At 30.9% G+C, this 20021-nt stretch overlaps 1 protein-coding gene across 3 annotated transcripts in view; it reads left to right on the top strand.

Annotated features, from left to right (window-relative positions):
* Positions 1–20021, top strand: part of LOC149958958 (glucose dehydrogenase [FAD, quinone]-like) — a 38892-nt gene that overhangs the window by 7698 nt on the left and 11173 nt on the right. For 2 of the 3 annotated variants that reach the window (XM_090165104.1, XM_090165103.1), the window contains exon 2: positions 6730–6920. In XM_090165104.1, the coding sequence (XP_090021230.1) occupies positions 6773–6920 (148 nt within the window). In that variant the 5' untranslated portion in view covers positions 6730–6772. Of the gene's footprint in view, positions 1–5986; positions 6188–6729; positions 6921–20021 lie in introns of those variants that run through there. The other variant, XM_090165102.1, reaches the window with a different exon arrangement.

The raw sequence follows: 20021 nt of genomic DNA on the forward strand, positions 1-20021 counted from the left end.
ATAAGTGCATAATATTTTTTGTGGGAAACTTCTTACCCTTAATTCCGCCTACATAAATCTTCGGTTTACTCTGTCTTTCACTGGAAGTCGGCTGACTGCATGGCACATGTGTTTTGCAGTCAGCCGACTACCAGTGAAAGACAGAGTAAACCGAAGATTTATGTAGTCGGCCTTTAAGCTGTTTTCATTCCATGATTAGTCTAATATATTGTTTGCAAATTTAAATAAAGCGGAATTTTCGCCTCATTTTTTCGAATCTAAAAGTAAAACTAAACCTCTAGACTAACTTTAAACAGAGTAACAATGTAACACTATTAATGTTTTGTAGTAGTTTACTGTTATTAGAAATTTCATATCGATAAAAAGTAAAAAAAAATAAAAACCCTTAAAAAGTAATTTATGTTTCAATTTTTTATTTTTCTGATTGCGTAAAATTTTCCGCAATTCGGAAAATTATTCGCAAAATTTTCCGCATTTTATTTTTCCGGAAAATTAACAACTTTAATTTGTACTAACAGCTACTCACAAAATACGCTATAGAGGACTTCCTCGCTACCGTAGCCTTTTCAATTCCTTGATGACGTTAATCTGTGAATATTTTTCAATAAAATATTTCCCAACGAGAGTACGAGACACACTTATGGAAAAAAAAATATAGACTTATGGTCCTACTATTTGGGGGATGAGCTCCGGAAAACGTACTCGGCGACACCATTTTCTAATAAGCAACGGGGTTTTGACGTAAATATTAAATATGCCTCATTAAGAATATCTTCATTAGCGTCGACGTTACGTAGCTAGTTTTAAAATTTACGCGCAAATTATTCTAAACTTTCTCGAATTGAAAACAAGAAATTGGTCCACTGGGTGCTCTTAAAAACGTTTTCTCGATTCGTTTGGGTCGCGTGCAAATGCGTTCTGACCCGGTGTTTTACTCCGACAAACCTGTTCGGATATTAAGTTGTGGCCCAAGGCACGCAGTCGCAACAGCCATTACCAACTTTTTCTTACTACCAAATTGCTTTCGCTACAAAACCGGACTGTCAAATAGGCCTTTGTAATAATAACCAATTTGCATATAGTGATTGAAATGAAAATAATTCGAGTTCATTATTAGCTTACGTCATGTAATAACTGTAAGTATGACACATTTCTACGTCCATTCTTAAGGGGAAACCTTCGAATGGCATGGTTTATTTAATTTTTGGATCAGTTTCTCTATGATTTGGTTTTTGATGGAGATTCGATTAAACAGTCCCATTCGACAAAATCCCATTTCACCTAACAGTCCCATTTCACCTAACAGTCCCATTCGACTGAATCCCATTTCACCTAACAGTCCCATTTCACCTAACAGTCCCATTCGACTGAATCCCATTTCACCTAACAGTCCCATTCGACTGAATCCCATTTCACCTAACAGTCCCATTCGACTGAATCCCATTTCACCTAACAGTCCCATTCGACTGAATCCCATTTCACCTAACAGTCCCCTTCGACTGAATCCCATTTCACCTAACAGTCCCCTTCGACTGAATCCCATTTCACCTAACAGTCCCATTCGACTGAATCCCATTTCACCTAACAGTCCCATTCGACTGAATCCCATTTCACCTAACAGTCCCATTCGACTGAATCCCATTTCACCTAACAGTCCCATTCGACTGAATCCCATTTCACCTAACAGTCCCATTCGACTGAATCCCATTTACCTAACAGTCCCATTCGGTCAAATCCCATTTCACCTAACAGTCCCATTCGACAAAATCCCATTTCACCTAACAGTCCCATTCGGTCAAATCCCATTCTACCTAAAAGTCCCATGCGACCTAATCCCATTCCACCTAACAGTCCCATTCGACAAAATCCCATTTCACCTAACAGTCCCATTCGACAAAATCCCATTTCACCTAACAGTCCCATTCGACAAAATCCCATTTCACCTAACAGTCCCATTCGACAAAATCCCATTTCACCTAACAGTCCCATTCGACAAAATCCCATTTCACCTAACAGTCCCATTCGACAAAATCCCATTTCACCTAACAGTCTCATTCGACTGAATGCCATTCCACCTAACAGTCCCATTCGGTCAAATCCCATTCTACCTAAAAGTCCCATGCGACCTAATCCCATTACACCGAACAGTCCTATTTGACCGAAACCTATTTCTCCTGAAAATCGAATATTTGGCGGTTTTCACGAAAATCGTTTTATAAAAAAATTTATTATTTTAATAATTAAAAATTGGAATAAATAATGCATTCATTTTTTTGTAATAATAAAAATGGAAAATCGCAACCAAACCTAACGACCTTCTTAATTTAATTTAATTTCCATTTAACCGAAACCGGCCATGGGGCTGGAAACAGAAAGAATCTAGATATATGAAGTCAAGAATGTTTTCGGTCGAATGGGATTCGGTTCAATAGCACATAAGCGTATTTTCAAATTGGTTCAGAGATTTTTTAATTAACCGTCCAATAGGTGATTATGAAAAAGAATTGCGCGCAGAGGCTCACGGGAGTTGGTTATTTTTTGACAAAGCGTCGGCTGCTTAAATTCGTCTGCACCTACCGAGGCCCGCGGCCGTCCGCGTTTAGTAAATATCACCAACCATGGATTGATTGTTTGAAAAGTTAGTATTTTTCTAAAATTATTAAAAATACATAAAGTTAACAAATTTATTATATATTTTTTTTATTTCTTATAGTTCTAGACCAAGTATTGATAAAGAAACAAGCCCAATTTTAATAGAAGATACAAGGTTATATTTACATACATGTTTCCATTATTCCTGAAAATGAATTAAAATCAATTTGGATAGAATTTAAAAATATTTCATTTAATAAATAAATTACCTTAATTTAACGACTTTGCAAACTTCTCTCAAAACAAAAAAGGAAAAATTGAACAATGAAATAATAGAAATCTCGCTAACCCTTGCCCAACTAGCCAGACGAATTTACAAAAAGGGCCAATTTTGATACTTTCAACTTGGTAGAACTTAACCAAATCACGTGACCACCGATATTTTTCATAATCACCTATTAATGTTTTAAAAAAATCTGAAACTAGACAACCCAACTCAAAACAATATATTTTTAAGTACATTGTTTTTGCGAGAATAACGTAAGATTAATGGATGGGTTTGGTTTTATTTTGTTCAATAATCTAAAATCTGTTCAGAGCACATTTGCGATTTATGTTTTTAATTATTTTATTAAAACGGTTTCTTTTAAGTCGCACTTTACTGTCGAGGTCGGGGACGGTTAATCGTTATCCATGATTAAATTGATTTTTTCGGGAAAAAAAATGTAAACAAAGAAATTTATCGGTTAATATTTCGGAAAATTATTAAAAAACATGTCTTATTCGGAAAATTTGAGCTTTTTATCGAAAAAAAACCTCGTTTTTCCGATTAATTTTACAAATTTATCAAAAAATTAATCGGATAATACAGAAATATAAATTACTTGATCAAAACATTTTACGAATAATTTTGAGAGCTTTATCTATTGAATAAAAGTTAACCATCCCCGACCTCAACACTTTAGCCATATTTATCGATACTAATAGAGCCAAGTAAATTATGTTTTAATATTATTTATTACAATTTCAACACATGACACCTTTTTTAAATGTGCCTATTTCACGACCGAGATGTGAATTAATTAAAAGACGATGTTCCAATCGCATCGGCTTAGAGACAAATTTATTTACGCGTTACTCTAATTAAATAACTACCGAGATAGTTCATACATACGCCATCTGGAGGCAGAAAAGGTTACTAATCATCCACAGGGTTCCCCCTTAACATGGATGGTAAAAATATTGAAACAGCTCCACCTGGTAGCGACTTCCTGAATGTAATAATCGAGTTTCAATTCCGACGCATGCGCAAATAAGCGAAAAAGATTTCCTTGACATAATATTTTACAGTGACTTCTGTAACCTATGACGTCAGATTAGGCTTCAATTTGTTGTGAAAATAGTTATTTTTAAAGCCTAGATATGATAGTGCTATTATTGGTAATCGCTCGTCAGTATTTTATTCATTTATCAGTGGCAAGTAAAAATGCACGTATAAAAGTGTCATACTTATGATATTAGGTATAGCAGAATGTTTTGACAGCGCTGCCAAGTTAGTTAGTCTGGAAAAGCGCAGTTTAGGCTTTGACCTTCCCGTTAAAAGTTAGCAATTACCTAGAATCTACTTACAACATTTTTGCCACGCATCAGTTAAAACGCTACGACCTAAAGAAATCATTTCATTTCAATTTAAAATTTAATTCTTAATAAATGATAAAGACATGGTAATAAAACAATTTTTTCGAGTAGCACAATCTTGACATACTAAACAAAAACAATAGAGAACACTTGATAACAACTTGTCCCAACACTATTTATACAAAACAAAACATACCGAAAAATTACCAAAACATTGTAAAGATTTCCTACGGTTATAATCCCTTCTTATTTTTAAATAATATAATTGAACAAAAAAACAATATAACTCCAAAAACCATTTATATAATCTAAATAATGATTAAATAATTTCTAAAAATTAAACATTTAATTTAAAAAAAAAATATTTCATTTCTTAAAAAAATATTTTCTTAAAGAATATAAAACATTAGCATTTCTAAAAAAAAATCAAACAAATATTACATTTCTAAAAAATAGAAATACATCATTTATAAAAATTAAAATATATCATTTCTAGAAAAATATACTCAATTTATAAAAAATAAAAATGCTATTTAAAAAAATAAAATTTCTGATAAAAATATAATTTGAAACAAATTACATGTTTTATTGAAAAAACTTTGATTTCTAAAAAAATGAAAACGTCATTTCTCAAAAAAATTTCAAATATATCATTTAAAAAAAATTGAAAAACGTATGATTTATAGCAAAAATAAAAATATAACTTTTAATAAAATTAAAAATTAAAAATTTTTAATACAAAACTAAATTATCATTTCTAATAAAAAATTAAAAAATACCATTTCTAATAAAAAAAATTAAAAAATACCATTTCTAATAAAAAAAATTAAAAAATACCATTTCTAATAAAAAAATTTTAAAATATAATTTCTAAAAAATAAAGTATTATTATATATAATTATATTATTATAATATATAATTTCTGTTAAAATTAAAAATACATAATTTAAAAACATGAAAAAATTAAAAATACATAATTTAAAAACATGAAAAAATTAACAATACATAATTTAAAAAAACATGAAAAAATTAAAATACATAATTTAAAAAAACATATACTTTCATAAATATAAAAACATGAAAAAATTAAAATACATAATTTAAAAAAACATATACTTTCATAAATATAAAAACATGAAAAAATTAAAATACATAATTTAAAAAAACATATACTTTCATAAATATAAAAACATGAAAAAATTTAAATATATATAAAAAAATCATTTATGATAAAATTAAAATGTTTAAAAAATTATTTATGATAAAATTAAAATATATCATTACTAAAAAAAATAAAAAAATTAAAAAAAAATTTATTTTTATTTAAAATAATATATATCATTTCCAACACTTAATAAGGTTTAAAGAAAAATTCCAAAAAAACGTAAAAAATGAGACTATTTGTATTTCGGGGACAATGAGTTATCAGGAATTTTAGGTATAAAATTCTCACGCGACGCCGTTGTAAAAAAAGGGGGACGTTCGTGCATTATTGGGTAACATTAGCCCCTCATTTTGTAGTTCATTAAAGCCACCGGGAAAGGGGGGTGCTAGAAGAGATGGTTATCCCCCCCCCTCACTTTTAGCGTACGAGACTCAGCGTGAAGTGTCTCGCTAAAAAGATGACCCACATTTTCCTTTAGAAGCAAGGCCAAATGAGATTTTGATTTTTAAGAAGAAAAAAATACTTGAGCTTTCCCTCTCCGGGGGAAAACTTTCACTTTCAGTCAGCTCTTTATCGGTACTTTCTCGCTGAAGCGCGCGGAAATTCCAAGTCTTGGTCTGCCACTAACTCGCTATTATTTATTAGACATTGTTTACACACTAACGTTTAGCAAATAAAATATTTTAAAAAATAAGTCGTAAATTTAACGTCGCGTCATTTTTTTTTGAAAATTATTGCTGGTACGAAAATATGATTCGGAGGTCGTCATGAAATGTTTCTTGATTTACGAAAGTGAGTTCATATTTTTCTTTTATTTTGTTTATTTATGATGGGAAACTTTAATTTATATATTCATAAAAATTACACTTTGCATTATGAAGCATTATAAAATATAATTATTGTGAAGTATTATATAATATAATTATTGTGAAGTGTTATATAATATAATTTATATTATTTGAAGTATTATATAATAAAATTTATATTATTTGAAGTAATATATAATATAATTTATATTATTTGAAGTATTATATATAATTTATATTATTTGAAGTATTATATAATCAAATTTATATTATTTGAAGTATTATATAATCAAATTTATATTATTTGAAGTATTATATAATATAATTTATATTATTTGAAGTATTATATAATATAATTTATATTATTTGAAATATAATATAATCAGTATTTTTAAATACATCATAAAATTTAATTACGCCGTGAGAACTATCATACACGCTACAAAGTGTGCTGACATATTTTAATTCAGACCATTAATGTAAACCAAAATTGCACATTTTAAGCAGGACAACTTTATATTATTCCAGGTTGACGTTTCGTTTGTCGATTGTTTTCCTTTGACGAGAAAAGATGGCCGTGGAAAAAGTGACCAGAATAGTGGGTGGTCATTGGGTCACTATGTTTATGACCTTTATGGCTTTGACCTTCATGAGAACCTACAATAACAGCCTGCCAAGAACCGTTCAACGATTTGCCAAAGAATACGATTACATCGTGGGTCAGTTCATTTTATTTATACATTTCTTAATTACGTTTCCAATGGTTCAATAACTGTTAGATGCATGGCAGGGCAACATTTTGATAATATGGCACGTCAAGATTTTGATAATATGGCTCGCAAATATTTTGATAATATGGCACGCAAATATTTTGATAATATGGCACGTCAAGATTTAGATAATATGGCACGCCAAGATTTAGATAATATGGCACGCCAAGATTTAGATAATATGGCACGCCAAGATTTAGATAATATGGCACGCCAAGATTTAGATAATATGGCACGCCAAGATTTAGATAATATGGCACGCCAAGATTTAGATAATATGGCACGCCAAGATTTAGATAATATGGCACGCCAAGATTTTGATAATATGTCACGCCAAGATTTAGATAATATGGCACGCCAAGATTTAGATAATATGGCACGCCAAGATTTAGATAATATGGCACGCCAAGATTTAGATAATATGGCACGCAAATATTTTGATAATATGGCACGCCAAGATTTTGATAATATGTCACGCCAAGATTTAGATAATATATGGCACGACACTATTTAGAATATTTGGCACTCCAAAATATAGAATATTTGGCACGCCAAGATTTAGAATATCGGGAACGACACGATTTATAATATATTGCACGTGTATTTATTTATAATATATTGCACGTGTATTTATTTATAATATTTGCACGGGTATTTATTTATAATGTAGCAAATGACAAGATTTAGAATATATAGCATTCCACGAATTAGAATTATTGAACGCAAGGATTTAGAATATCTGGCACGCCACAATTTAGAATATCTGGCAGGCCATAATTTAGAATATATTGCACGCAAATATTTAGAATGTACGGCATGACAGAATTCAAATTCTTTGGCCCGCCATGATTTTGAATTTTAGGCTTGCTAAGATTTAGAACACATGACACGGTCACACGACACTATATAGACTATATCTTACGCCACGATTTAGAATTGTAGGTATGCCGAGATTTAGAATACATGACACGGTCACACGACACTATATAGACTATATCTTGCGCCACGATTTAGAATTGTAGGTATGCCGAGATTTAGAATACATGACACGGTCACACGACACTATATAGACTATATCTTACGCCACGATTTAGAATTGTAGGTATGCCGAGATTTAGAATACATGACACGGTCACACGACACTATATAGACTATATCTTACGCCACGATTTAGAATTGTAGGTATGCCGAGATTTAGAATACATGACACGGTCACACGACACTATATAGACTATATCTTACGCCACGATTTATAATTGTAGGTATGCCGAGATTTAGAATACATGACACGGTCACACGACACTATATAGACTATATCTTACGCCACGATTTATAATTGTAGGTATGCCGAGATTTAGAATACATGACACGGTCACACGACACTATATAGACTATATCTTACGCCACGATTTAGAATTGTAGGTATGCCGAGATTTAGAATACATGACACGGTCACATGACACTATATAGACTATATCTTACGCCACGATTTAGAATTGTAGGTATGCCGAGATTTAGAATACATGACACGGTCACACGACACTATATAGACTATATCTTACGCCACGATTTATAATTGTAGGTATGCCGAGATTTAGAATACATGACACGGTCACACGACACTATATAGACTATATCTTACGCCACGATTTAGAATTGTAGGTATGCCGAGATTTAGAATACATGACACGGTCACACGACACTATATAGACTATATCTTACGCCACGATTTAGAATTGTAGGTATGCCGAGATTTAAAATATATGAAACGCCATGATTTAGACTTAATCGTACGCCGCGATTTAGAATATATGACACGCCATGATTCAGACTTTATCGTACGCCGCGATTTAGAATATATGACACGCCATGATTTATATTAACTAGCACGGCAAGATTGACAATTTGTATTTTATCAGTTTAATATTTACACAAAATTGAAAATCCCCAAAATAAATATTATTTCGTTAAATGACATTAGACTAGCTGACATGACAACTTTATGTCATCGGGGGTCCTACGAACTTGGTCCTATTAAAATATAGCTGCAGTAGCTCGCATTGATAAAAAAATATATTTGCTTTTGCCTTGAATACTTCGATGTTGAAGTGTAAGTCACGACCGGCTAAGTTTGAAAATAGCTATTGAAAATTATTTTGATATTAGTTTATTCAAAGTAGCTCAAATGAGCTTCAAATTACATTTATAATTCGTCAGGATGCCCTGCAGGCCCCTGCTAATATTTTATTGATATAGCAGGGTACACGGCAACGAAATATTTAGAATAGACTGCAGTCCTATAGACTGTTTAACATTGCTATAGTATCGTCCTTTCGTTTATTGCTTCCTCGTGTATCCTGGCTTACAACAAAAGTTAATCAGCCAGTGTTTTAACCATCATAACCCGCCTCCGAACGAAATATCTTCGCGAATAAGGTTTATTAATTATTACCAGTAACTTTGTAACTCATGTTGATCCCATGAGATCAAAAATAGGTTTTAAAATTGCTAATTATTGGGTTTAGGCTGTCGTGTGACCACATTTTGTTCCGAAGATGACAAAATTCGGTTTAAAACTAGGGTTTAGGATCTCGTGTGACAACGGTACAATTTCGTGTCTTTTAAAAAGTTCCGAATTATTTGTAAATGAAACTAAATTCGTCTCGAGAATATATCTTCTAAAAATTTGTTCAACGGTAAAAAAAGGGGCCAGAAGTGGGCCCCAGAGGTAGAAGAAGGGAATTTACCAAGGGCCCCATTGGGGAATAGCATAAAATATGGCCTTTTTTATTTTAGGTACTTTTAAGTGTTATTTTAAGTTTATGGAATTTTGTGAGAAACCTTGAAGGGGCCCAACGTCTGGAATAACTATTCTGCACCGCCACTTTGTTTTATTTTTTTCTCGACTCTGAACGATATCTTCTTTTAATTATTTTTTCAATTGTGGGCACCACCGTGTTCTATTTTTTCGATTCTGAACGCCATATTGTTTTAGTTTTTTGTTCGATTCTGAACGCCATTTGGTTTTAAATTTTTGTACGATTCCGAACGCCATCTGGTTTTAAATTTTTGTTCGATTCCAAACGCCATATTGTTTTAGTTTTTTGTTCGATTCTGAAGGCCATCTGGTTTAAAATTTTTGTTCGATTCTGAACGCTATTTTGTTTATTTTTTTTTAATTCTAAACGCTATCTTGTTTTAGTTTTTTCGATTTTGAAAGCCATTTTGTGGTTTTTTTTTCGATTCTTAACGCTATCTTTTTATTTTAACAAATCTATCCAAAATGTTTTTTTTCTAATATAATCCAATATTTTTTATTTTTTCTAATATAATCAAATATTTTTTTATTTTTTTCTAATATAATCAAATCTTTTTTATTTCACTAATATAATCAAATATTTTTAATTTTGTCTAATATAATCAAATATTTTTAATTTTGTCTAATATAATCAAATATTTTTAATTTTTTCTACTATAATCAAATATTTTTTATTTTTTCTAATATAATCAAATATTTTTTATTTTTTCTAATATAATCAAATATTTTTTATTTTTTCTAATATAATCAAATATTTTTTATTTTTTCTAATATAATCAAATCTTGTTTTTATTTTTTTCATTCTAAGCGCTCTCTTGTTTACATTTTTATGATTTTTGTTTTGAAATATTAAAGGAAGTAATGATGATATGTCGCCGTCGGCTTTTTATTAACCGCCCTTGATCGTGAAATAATATTTACATTTTTACATCCTCATTGCCGAATAAAGTTACCGCTTTCACTACAATGTTAACGAACGAAACAAGCTAGCCACGTTAAAATAACGGTTTCACACTGCTTTCCTATACGACAATCTAGCGAAATGGAGGTTTTCTACTTGAAATATAAGTAACATAATAACCATAATTAATTTACTATAGTTTTAATTTTCATACCAAACTAGGTGGTTTATTTATCATTATTCGTAGTAGAACTAAACTTTGCTTATGCAATGACTCTGAAAATCCGTTCGATTATAATTTTTGCTAAACAGAAAAATTGTCAGCTAGCACGCGCTAAAATTTGTTGTTAACGTAACTAGCACAAATTACTTAAACTTCTGATAAACCTGTATGAAATTCGAATGAAACTTCCTTTTAAAATAGGTTAAATCGTTAAGTTTTAAATTATAAAATGCACTAAAGGAAATGGGATATTAATTTCTAACAAAATATTATATGCTTCTGATAATACCAATCGATAATATTCGAATGAAACTTCCTTTTAAAATAGGTTAAATCGTAGAGTTTTATATTTGAAAATGCAGTACAGGAAATAGGCTACCTATCTCTAACCAGATATTATATGCTTCTGATAATACCCATCGGCAATATTCAAATAAAATTTCCTTTTAAAATAGGATAAATCCGAGGGGCTAACCACTCCCCGTAATCGGTGTACAAGCCTGTACCTTTGACTGCACTAAAATGATTACGTAAATGAGTACAGATTTAGCACTACCAAAGGCTGTACTCATTGGTAATCGGTGTACAGATTTTCAGAGAGTGGTTAGCCCCTCGGATAAATCGTAGAGTTTTAAAATTAAAAATTCAGTACAGAAAATTGGATACTTATCTCTAACCAGTTATTATATGCTTCTGATAATACCAATCGGTAATAATCGAATTTTAAATTACGTTAAATCGTAAAGTTTTTAAATTTGAAAATGCAGTATAGAAAATTGGATACTTATGTCTGTCAAAATATTATACACGTCTGATAATACCAATCGGTGATATTGGAATGAAACTTCATTTTGAAATAGGTTAAGTTTTTAAATTTGCATAAGTTGACAGTCACCCGTAACGGGGATAAAATACAAGTTGTTTTTCGTAATTATGTTCAACCAATGACACCTGCCTAAAGTCAAATCTTACAATGGATTAGGGCTTCGAAATTCATCATAGCTAACCTATATACATGAAAAGTACTCGTTATAAAATCAATCTGACATTTTGTAACTTATTATGACACAATTTCAGCAAGAATATGTATTTATTTCAACTTAGAGAGAATGACATAGCAGGGAAAATCAAGCTTCCATCGCAAAAAGCAGATGAACTCACGCCAGGAATCACTTTTCAGGCTTTAAAAAGCACGCGTTAATACTGGGAATAGGAAAATCACGGGTAATTTTAGTTCAATGTGGACAAACTAGGCGGCGCTAAAGTCGATTTCCGACGTAGTTTCGTAGAGAAGATATAACGTTCATGTTCAATTTTGACAAAATGGCGCCGTTATGGTCGGTTAAATGATGAGGCTTAGTAAGTTTTAAAGCTTTTATTTTTGAAATCGGAATTAAATTTTATAAGTTTAAGTAATGGTAATAAACTATTGTGTTAAGTAAAAATAACCAGTAAGCCGCGTATGTCTGAGTTCTTCGGTTTCCCCTTCCATAAAAACTTGTTGAGGTTAACGGTAATAGTTAGTGTAGGGAGCTGTTGGCTCGATCGCGTGACATGCAGGGCTTGCCACCACCCTCCTACACAATAGAACCCGGCCACCTGAATTAATGGCTTTAAAAGTCGCTTGATCAATTTGCCTAAGGGGGTGCCAAGGATGCCAAGCTGATTATAATTATTATTATTATTTAATCAAATTCACTGGAATCTATTTCATTTCTAAACTAACCTAACTTTCTAGCACGTACTGTCGCCTAAGCGCCGACTAAGTTTCACGTAGTTATAGTTGAACAGAATTCTTGAGGTTCCTAAATTCTTGGTCCATGGTCTAATATACACTTTTGAAATTGAAATGGCAGTCTAGAACCTAAAAGCGATATTTATTTCGGTAACGGAGGACACCCGACGGGACAAACTAAGTGTTTGGATAGTAGTAACAAACAGGTACGTTTAAAGAGCTAAGTCTTTTCCATCGTCGTGTGTCCTGTTTTACCGAAATGTGTCTAAAGTGCAACGAATATTTTCCGTGAACCTATGTAGTTGAAACAGATATTTCGCTAAAAGATTTTAATAACCAAATCTAGGAAAGTTTTCGTGAGATGAAATGGTGGATTAAATACCACCTAGGATTAAGCCTACTTAACCCGTTTTTTTAAAATTCAGAAGTTAGAAATAAATTATTTGACGTTTACAACAACTTGGTCAGATTGTAGCCGATTCATAAGCTTCGTCGACGACTGTAAAATTGGTTAAAAGTTAAAAATATCCGCACGAGGAAAGTTTTCCGTAAAAAAATATTGCGCGAGCGGGCGCGCGTGGAAGGAAGGTTGAAACCGTGGATCCGTTTCCCCTGGCAACCAATTATGTCGGTGAAAGTATTTATAAAAAGCCTTAAAAAAAGGAGGAACCGGTTTTTTATCCGATGGCAAAATCGGAAGTTAGCCGTCCGTATCTAGGCGTCTTCAAAAATACAAACATAAAATAAATAGAAACATAAGTAACATAATAAACGTAAGTATGAAACGGAACGATTTCGATTAATGATAGTCAAACTTGGTAGCTAATATTTATAGCCATATACTTATTAAAAATTATGTTATATCATAAGTGGCCAAATAGCCGTAAGTATGACACGGAACGATTTCGATTAATGATAGTCACTATCAAACTTAATAGCTGGTATTTATCCTCATCAACTTATAAACAATTATGTTATATCAAAAGTACCATAATAGAGTAAGTAAGGCACTGAACGATTTAGATTAATTACAGTCAAACTCTGTAGCTTTTATTTAATTATTTATCGTCATAAACTTATTAATAATTAGGATATATCATAAGTAATATAATAGAGTAAGTAAGGCACTGAACGATTTTGATTAATTACAGTCAAACTCAGTAGCTTTTATTTAATTATTTATCGTCATAAACTTATTAATAATTAGGTTATATCATAAGTAATATAAAAATTGTAAGTATGGCACTGAACGATTTCGATTAATTATAGTCAATTTTTATCTTTATGTCTCAAATTGGAAAATAAATAACTACCTTCAGAAACTAAGGGGATATATTTATAATAGTCAATAGTGTATCATATTTTGATCAAGAAAACGTTATTTTACTGTTGTAAGCGTTTAAATTTTCAATAAGCCTTGTCTAACCCTTCAGTAAGGTTGTCGGTGGTGACTAGTAACATTTAACTACGTAATGATTTATATCGAAAGTAGCATAAGACCCAAAAATGTGTCAGCTGTACCTTCACGCCTATTAAATTTCTAGTAAGACCTAGTCACACTATAGACTACATAACCTACTAGTTGGAAAAATACTAGCAACATTATATTTAGTCTATAGTCTGGCGCGATTTTCTCGCCCGTAGACATACGTTCTAAAACGCCTCACTCGGTGGCGCTGGAATACCTCGATTTTCATGACGTATTTTCCGACCCCCCCCCCTTTGTTTCCCCTTTTTACTTTGCAACAAACTCTCATTAACTACTTTACCGTTCTGACACACTTTGGGGTCTTATGCTACTTTTGTTTTTATGGATATTGGCGAAACCGATTATCATTATTTAAAAGTTGTTATTATCTTACTTGTAAAAGATTTTATTAGCGTTGGGAGACTAGTAAGTGTAAAACTTATGTATATTACGATACTTATGATAAAATATATTGGCTTCACGAGAATAGAACGTCTTATACTTAAGTAACTTATGTTTATTATCTTACTAATGATAAAATGTATTAGCGGCGGTAGACTAGGAAGAGTCATACTTATGTTAATTATGTTACTAATTATGATATGTATTAGCGGCGGTAGACTAGGAAGAGTCATACTTAACATTATTATGTTACTTATGATAAAATATATTAGCGTCGGTAGACTAGGTAGAGTCATACTTTATACTGTTATGTTACTTATGATAAAATTTATTAGCGTCGGTAGACTAGGTAGAGTCATACTTAATACTATTATGTTACTTATGATAAAAATATACGCAGAAGAACCGAAGACGATTGCATCAAGATATTAAACAAAACAAGCACGAGTAAATCATCTTTATTTGGGTTAGTCAACGGAATTTTTAAGAGTACAGCAATTTAACTGGTTAAGTTACTGGTTTATTCCTGATGAGAAAAAAAAACGTTTGTGGCTTTTTCGCTTATTAGGATCATAGCTGTAATTATTGTGGAATGGCAAACCATCCATTAAATGTTCGTTATCCTGAATTACCAAAACGAAAAAATCTCGACGCTAAGAACTGAGCCCGATTAAATTCTCGGATAATGTACCATACAAATTATCTGAAGTAAATGACATCCCATTAAGGACACACTTTTTAAAATAAAATATGTAATATAATGGTGAGGTTTGACTAACTTTATGCATTAAGACATTAGAATAAAATAAAAGCAACCACTTTTGCATAGTAAAAATTTATTTAAAACATTTTATTTAAAATAAAATAAATAATATAAATAAAATAAATAAAATAAATAAAATAAATAAAATAAATAAAATAAATAAAATAAATAAAATAAATAAAATAAATAAAATAAATAAAATAAATAAAATAAATAAAATAAATAAAATAAATAAAATAAATAAAATAAATAAAATAAATAAAATAAATAAAATAAATAAAATAAATAAAATAAATAAAATAAATAAAATAAATAAAATAAATAAAATAAAATAAAATAAAATAAAATAAAATAAATAAAATAAATAAAATAAATAAAATAAATAAAATAAATAAAATAAATAAAATAAATAAAATAAATAAAATAAATAAAATAAATAAAATAAATAAAATAAATAAAATAAATAAAATAAATAAAATAAATAAAATAAATAAAATAAAATAAAATAAAATAAAATAAAATGTTTTAAATAAATTTTTACTATGCAAAAGGGGTTGCTTTTATTTTATTTTAATATGTTAGATAATTATTCATAAGTTTGCTTTTGTGTAATATTTCCATAGACACAATTTCAATGAGACCTTTTTTCACACTGAACATACAATTATTCGACTCAAAAACTGAAAATTTTCATTATCCTTGTGCTACTTAGACTTTTAACTATTGAGAAGGTTACCGTGGAAACTAAATCACGCCCGGCACCCGTTTCCCATCAGTAAAGCTGATGACGCGTTTTTCGTCACCGTGTTGGAAGTGATGTAATTTACGCCATATCCCATGAACAAAGTTTCATTAAAGAAATGCATTTGTCATACTTATGAGCGACTATGTTACGTATGATAATAGATATAGGCAGGTTCGAGGCAGTTACAAAAGTGACGTAGACAAGGGAAGTTTGCGTTTCCCATCCCCCTTGGAAGATATACAAGAGGGAATAGAAACGTTTTGCTTCCACGCATGCTTAAAACTATCTCGACCTTTGAAAGCGATTGCTTTTGCGTTAATAATATTTCAACAGGCTAGACTTGAAGTGAATATAGCAGTAACGTGACACGAGACGAAATTGTATTCTATTTTGTTTGGCTTGATGCTAAACTTTAAAATAGCCAAATGATAACGTCGTCAGAGAACCATTTCTAATTATTAATTATAATTAGACAACTTATACTCTACTTACAATTGTTAGTGAACTTAAACATAAATTATATATCCCATATAAAATATATTGTAAACAATTACTATAATATAAGTTATCGTCAAATTTACAAACGAGCCAATCAACGCGAGGGGTACTTTTATGTTGGGTCAAAATGTAGCGTAAGCTTCTTGTTTTGATTTCGACGCTAGCGACATCTGTTGAAAAAAGAGCTACTTCACGTCGATCCGACACTTGCTTTAAAGCAAGTGGCGGTTCTATCATTGCCACCTCTATTATGAAAAGGCCCCTGTTATTAGAGATGGCCATGAATCTGTCCGATTCTCCGAAAAACACGTCTTTACCGGAGAGTGTGGTGCCATCTACTAATGGCAAAGGAAGCTAAAATTCCAAATAGTGAATCAATAACGTCGTCAGAGAACCCTTGTAGAGTATTATAGTTAGACAATTTGTACTCTATTTAGTGGAATTTAAGCTAAATTATATATCCGGTGTAAAAATATTGTTTATAATTGCTGTAATTTATGTTATTGACCAATTTACAAAAGATCCAATCAACCCGAGGGGTAGCTATAAGTACCGCCTTTTTGATTTCGACGCTAGCGACATCTGTTGAAAAAAGAGCCACTTGCTTTAAGGTGAGAATTTTCGGGGTAGGTACATTTTTTAGAATTTCAATCGTCCGAACGGTGGAACAAATGTTCGAATTTCATTCGTCCAAACCGCCGAAATAACAAATGTTTCAATTGTGCGAATTGGACAACTTGTTTGTTTCATTCGTCCGAATCGTTAGCATCACTTGTCCGAATTCTGTCGCTAAATTACTATTTCTTATTGCTATTTTTTTTGTCCGGATTTTGTTTAGTGCAAGAATTAAAAATAAAAAACTACATTGTAAATATCGTTTTTTGTTCAAGTTGTTTTTTCATAATTGCTGCTATATCTATATATTGTATATTTTACTTCATATTCCTATTAATATCGATCAATGTTGTGGATATTTTAGGTTAGGTTAGGTTAGGTTCACGTTAATGTTACTATTTTCTTATATTAACAATATTTAAAAAAAAAAACAATTCCTAAAGCTCGAAAAAACGGATCAACGATTATTCGAACAAATTAAATTCGCCAGTAAAGTTAACATAAATTGAACGACTAAATCACCAACAAAAGTTGTGATAAATTTTTCGGGCAAATGAAATACGTTTTTGGACATACGATCCTGTTTTCTGGCATTCGGACTAATGATCATTCGGACATTTGTACCACCGTTCGGACGAATGAAATTCGAAAAAATGTACCCAAATCGAATTTTCTCGCTCGAGGCATTTATCTTTTTAAGTATGGCCAAAAGTTTATAATACATCTCTTACGAGAGAAGTATTCAGCTGGCATTTTTTAAAATGCTTATTGTTATAGTTTGGGGCGAAATTTATAATATACAGAGTTTCTAAAACTATTTCAAAATTAAAATTATTTATTAATTAGTATTTTGACACTTTACTTGGTCAAGATAAATAAAATTTAAGCTGCATTGTTGACGAGTTAATTCGCCCCCAATTTAATCTACGTCTAGCCTGAGAAGGTACATGTTTCAATTAAATGACCTCCCTTTCGTAAGAAATATATTATATACTTTTGGTATGGCGTAAACGCTACAGAATAGATAACAGTTATTTATTCGGACTATCTGACAGACTTATGGAATATAATTATAATTTATCATAAAGGAATATAGAGACTTCTCCCTTAGACGGGTATTTTATAAACTTATGGTGTCATTTAATAAAAAAAACTGAATTTAAAATATGCAAACGTTTTTAATCCGTTTTTAAAACTACTTGACATCGATTTCTCGGAATAATAATAAAGGTAAAAAGGTGTTTCTGGGTGTGTGTTTTTTGTCTCGTTAATAATTTTGATGCGGTGACTGAGTCGAAATATTTTACATTCATAGAAGAAAAATATAAAAAATTAAGAGAAAAAGGGTTAAGAGTTAAAAAAGAAATAAATGTAAAAAAATGGGGGTCAAATAGCTAAATTTCCAAACGAATGTAGGAAATAAGGTTATGGAACACGGGCATTGTACGTTGCCTAGTTACCGAAAAGGGCGCGTGGTATTTTTGCTTGAATTTTTTTTAAACCGTTGCCTAGATACCGACAGAGTAATTTACGTCTTATTGAGCAATTTAGCACAAAATTTGTTATAATGTATCTTTCAAATGTTAATGTCAGAATTATTTAAACGAAAGGTTAGAAATTACTCGGAATCGAACAATTTTTTTTCGATTTATAACACCTGTTGAATTTTGAGGTTTTTCTAATATTTTTTTACCGTGATTTCGAACCGGATTTTTTTTTTACGTTTTATAACTATCATGCACGTGCTTAAACATTTTATTTCCGGTTTCCAAGGGTACGTGACGCGAATGATGATATGAATTTGTCTGCATTGAATTTAACTCTTTAAAACGCGCGTTTTAAAGAGGCTTGAATCTTTTTGAACTGTCTAATTTACAAAATTTGTAATTTTTATCCTTATTAACTATACTATGATGGGTGCGGCTAAAAAAATCTATTAATGTTATCATAAATAACATAGTAACGTAAGTAAGACACAAAATAACTAAGGTTAACGATAATCTTTGCGAAATTAGTAAGTTTCAGAATATATTATTTGTTGGGAAAATTAGAGCCCGGTTAAGTTTGATAATTTAATTAATAATTAATTTGAAATACTAAATTAACGAAACAGCGAGTGTTTTTATAAGTCAATTTTTAATAATTTTGTGAGTTAGTCGAAATAGTTACTGATTAATATGTGAAGTAAAGATTACGTCATACCCAAACACGATAAGCGCCTCTATCGAGTAAAATTTGCAATTTGTAAACAAATGAACGAGGTAAAAAGCGCGTATTAAGGCTTACGATTCAGCTTTTAAAAACGTGGAAAAATGCTAATCCAACAATTATTTCGAAATCCAGGCATTCACACGTACATGCGAAATAATTATAAACTTATGGTATTATTGCATAACGATGATAATTTACTTGTAATTCATTGGCCACAGTTCAACCTTGGTATGTTCTGGATGCACTACGTAATAGTGCCATCTGTCGGTGACCAAAATTAGTATTCGGAAAATATTTTCTTCGAAATAAAACGACTTTACTGGAGAGCGTGGTGCCATCTATTAATGGAAAAGGAAGCTAACATTCAAAATAGCGAAACAATAACGTCGTCAGAGAATCGTTTATAATTATTATAATTAGGCAATTTCTACTCTACTTACAAGTGTTAGTGGACTTTAACCTAAATTATATATCCCATATAAAAGGTATTGTTAAAAATTACTATAATTTATATTATTGACATTTTTATAAACGAGCCAATCAACGCAAGGGGTACTTTTATGACCCACCTTTTGGGTCAAAATGTAGCTTAAGCATCTTGTTTTGATTTCGACGCTAGCGACATCTGTTGAAGAAAGAGCTACTTCACGTCGAGGCGACATTTGCTTTAA

Source organism: Leiobunum rupestre, chromosome 2 (assembly GCF_980474605.1).
Source record: "Leiobunum rupestre chromosome 2, qqLeiRupe1.1.hap1, whole genome shotgun sequence".
Lineage (NCBI taxonomy): Eukaryota > Metazoa > Arthropoda > Arachnida > Opiliones > Sclerosomatidae > Leiobunum > Leiobunum rupestre.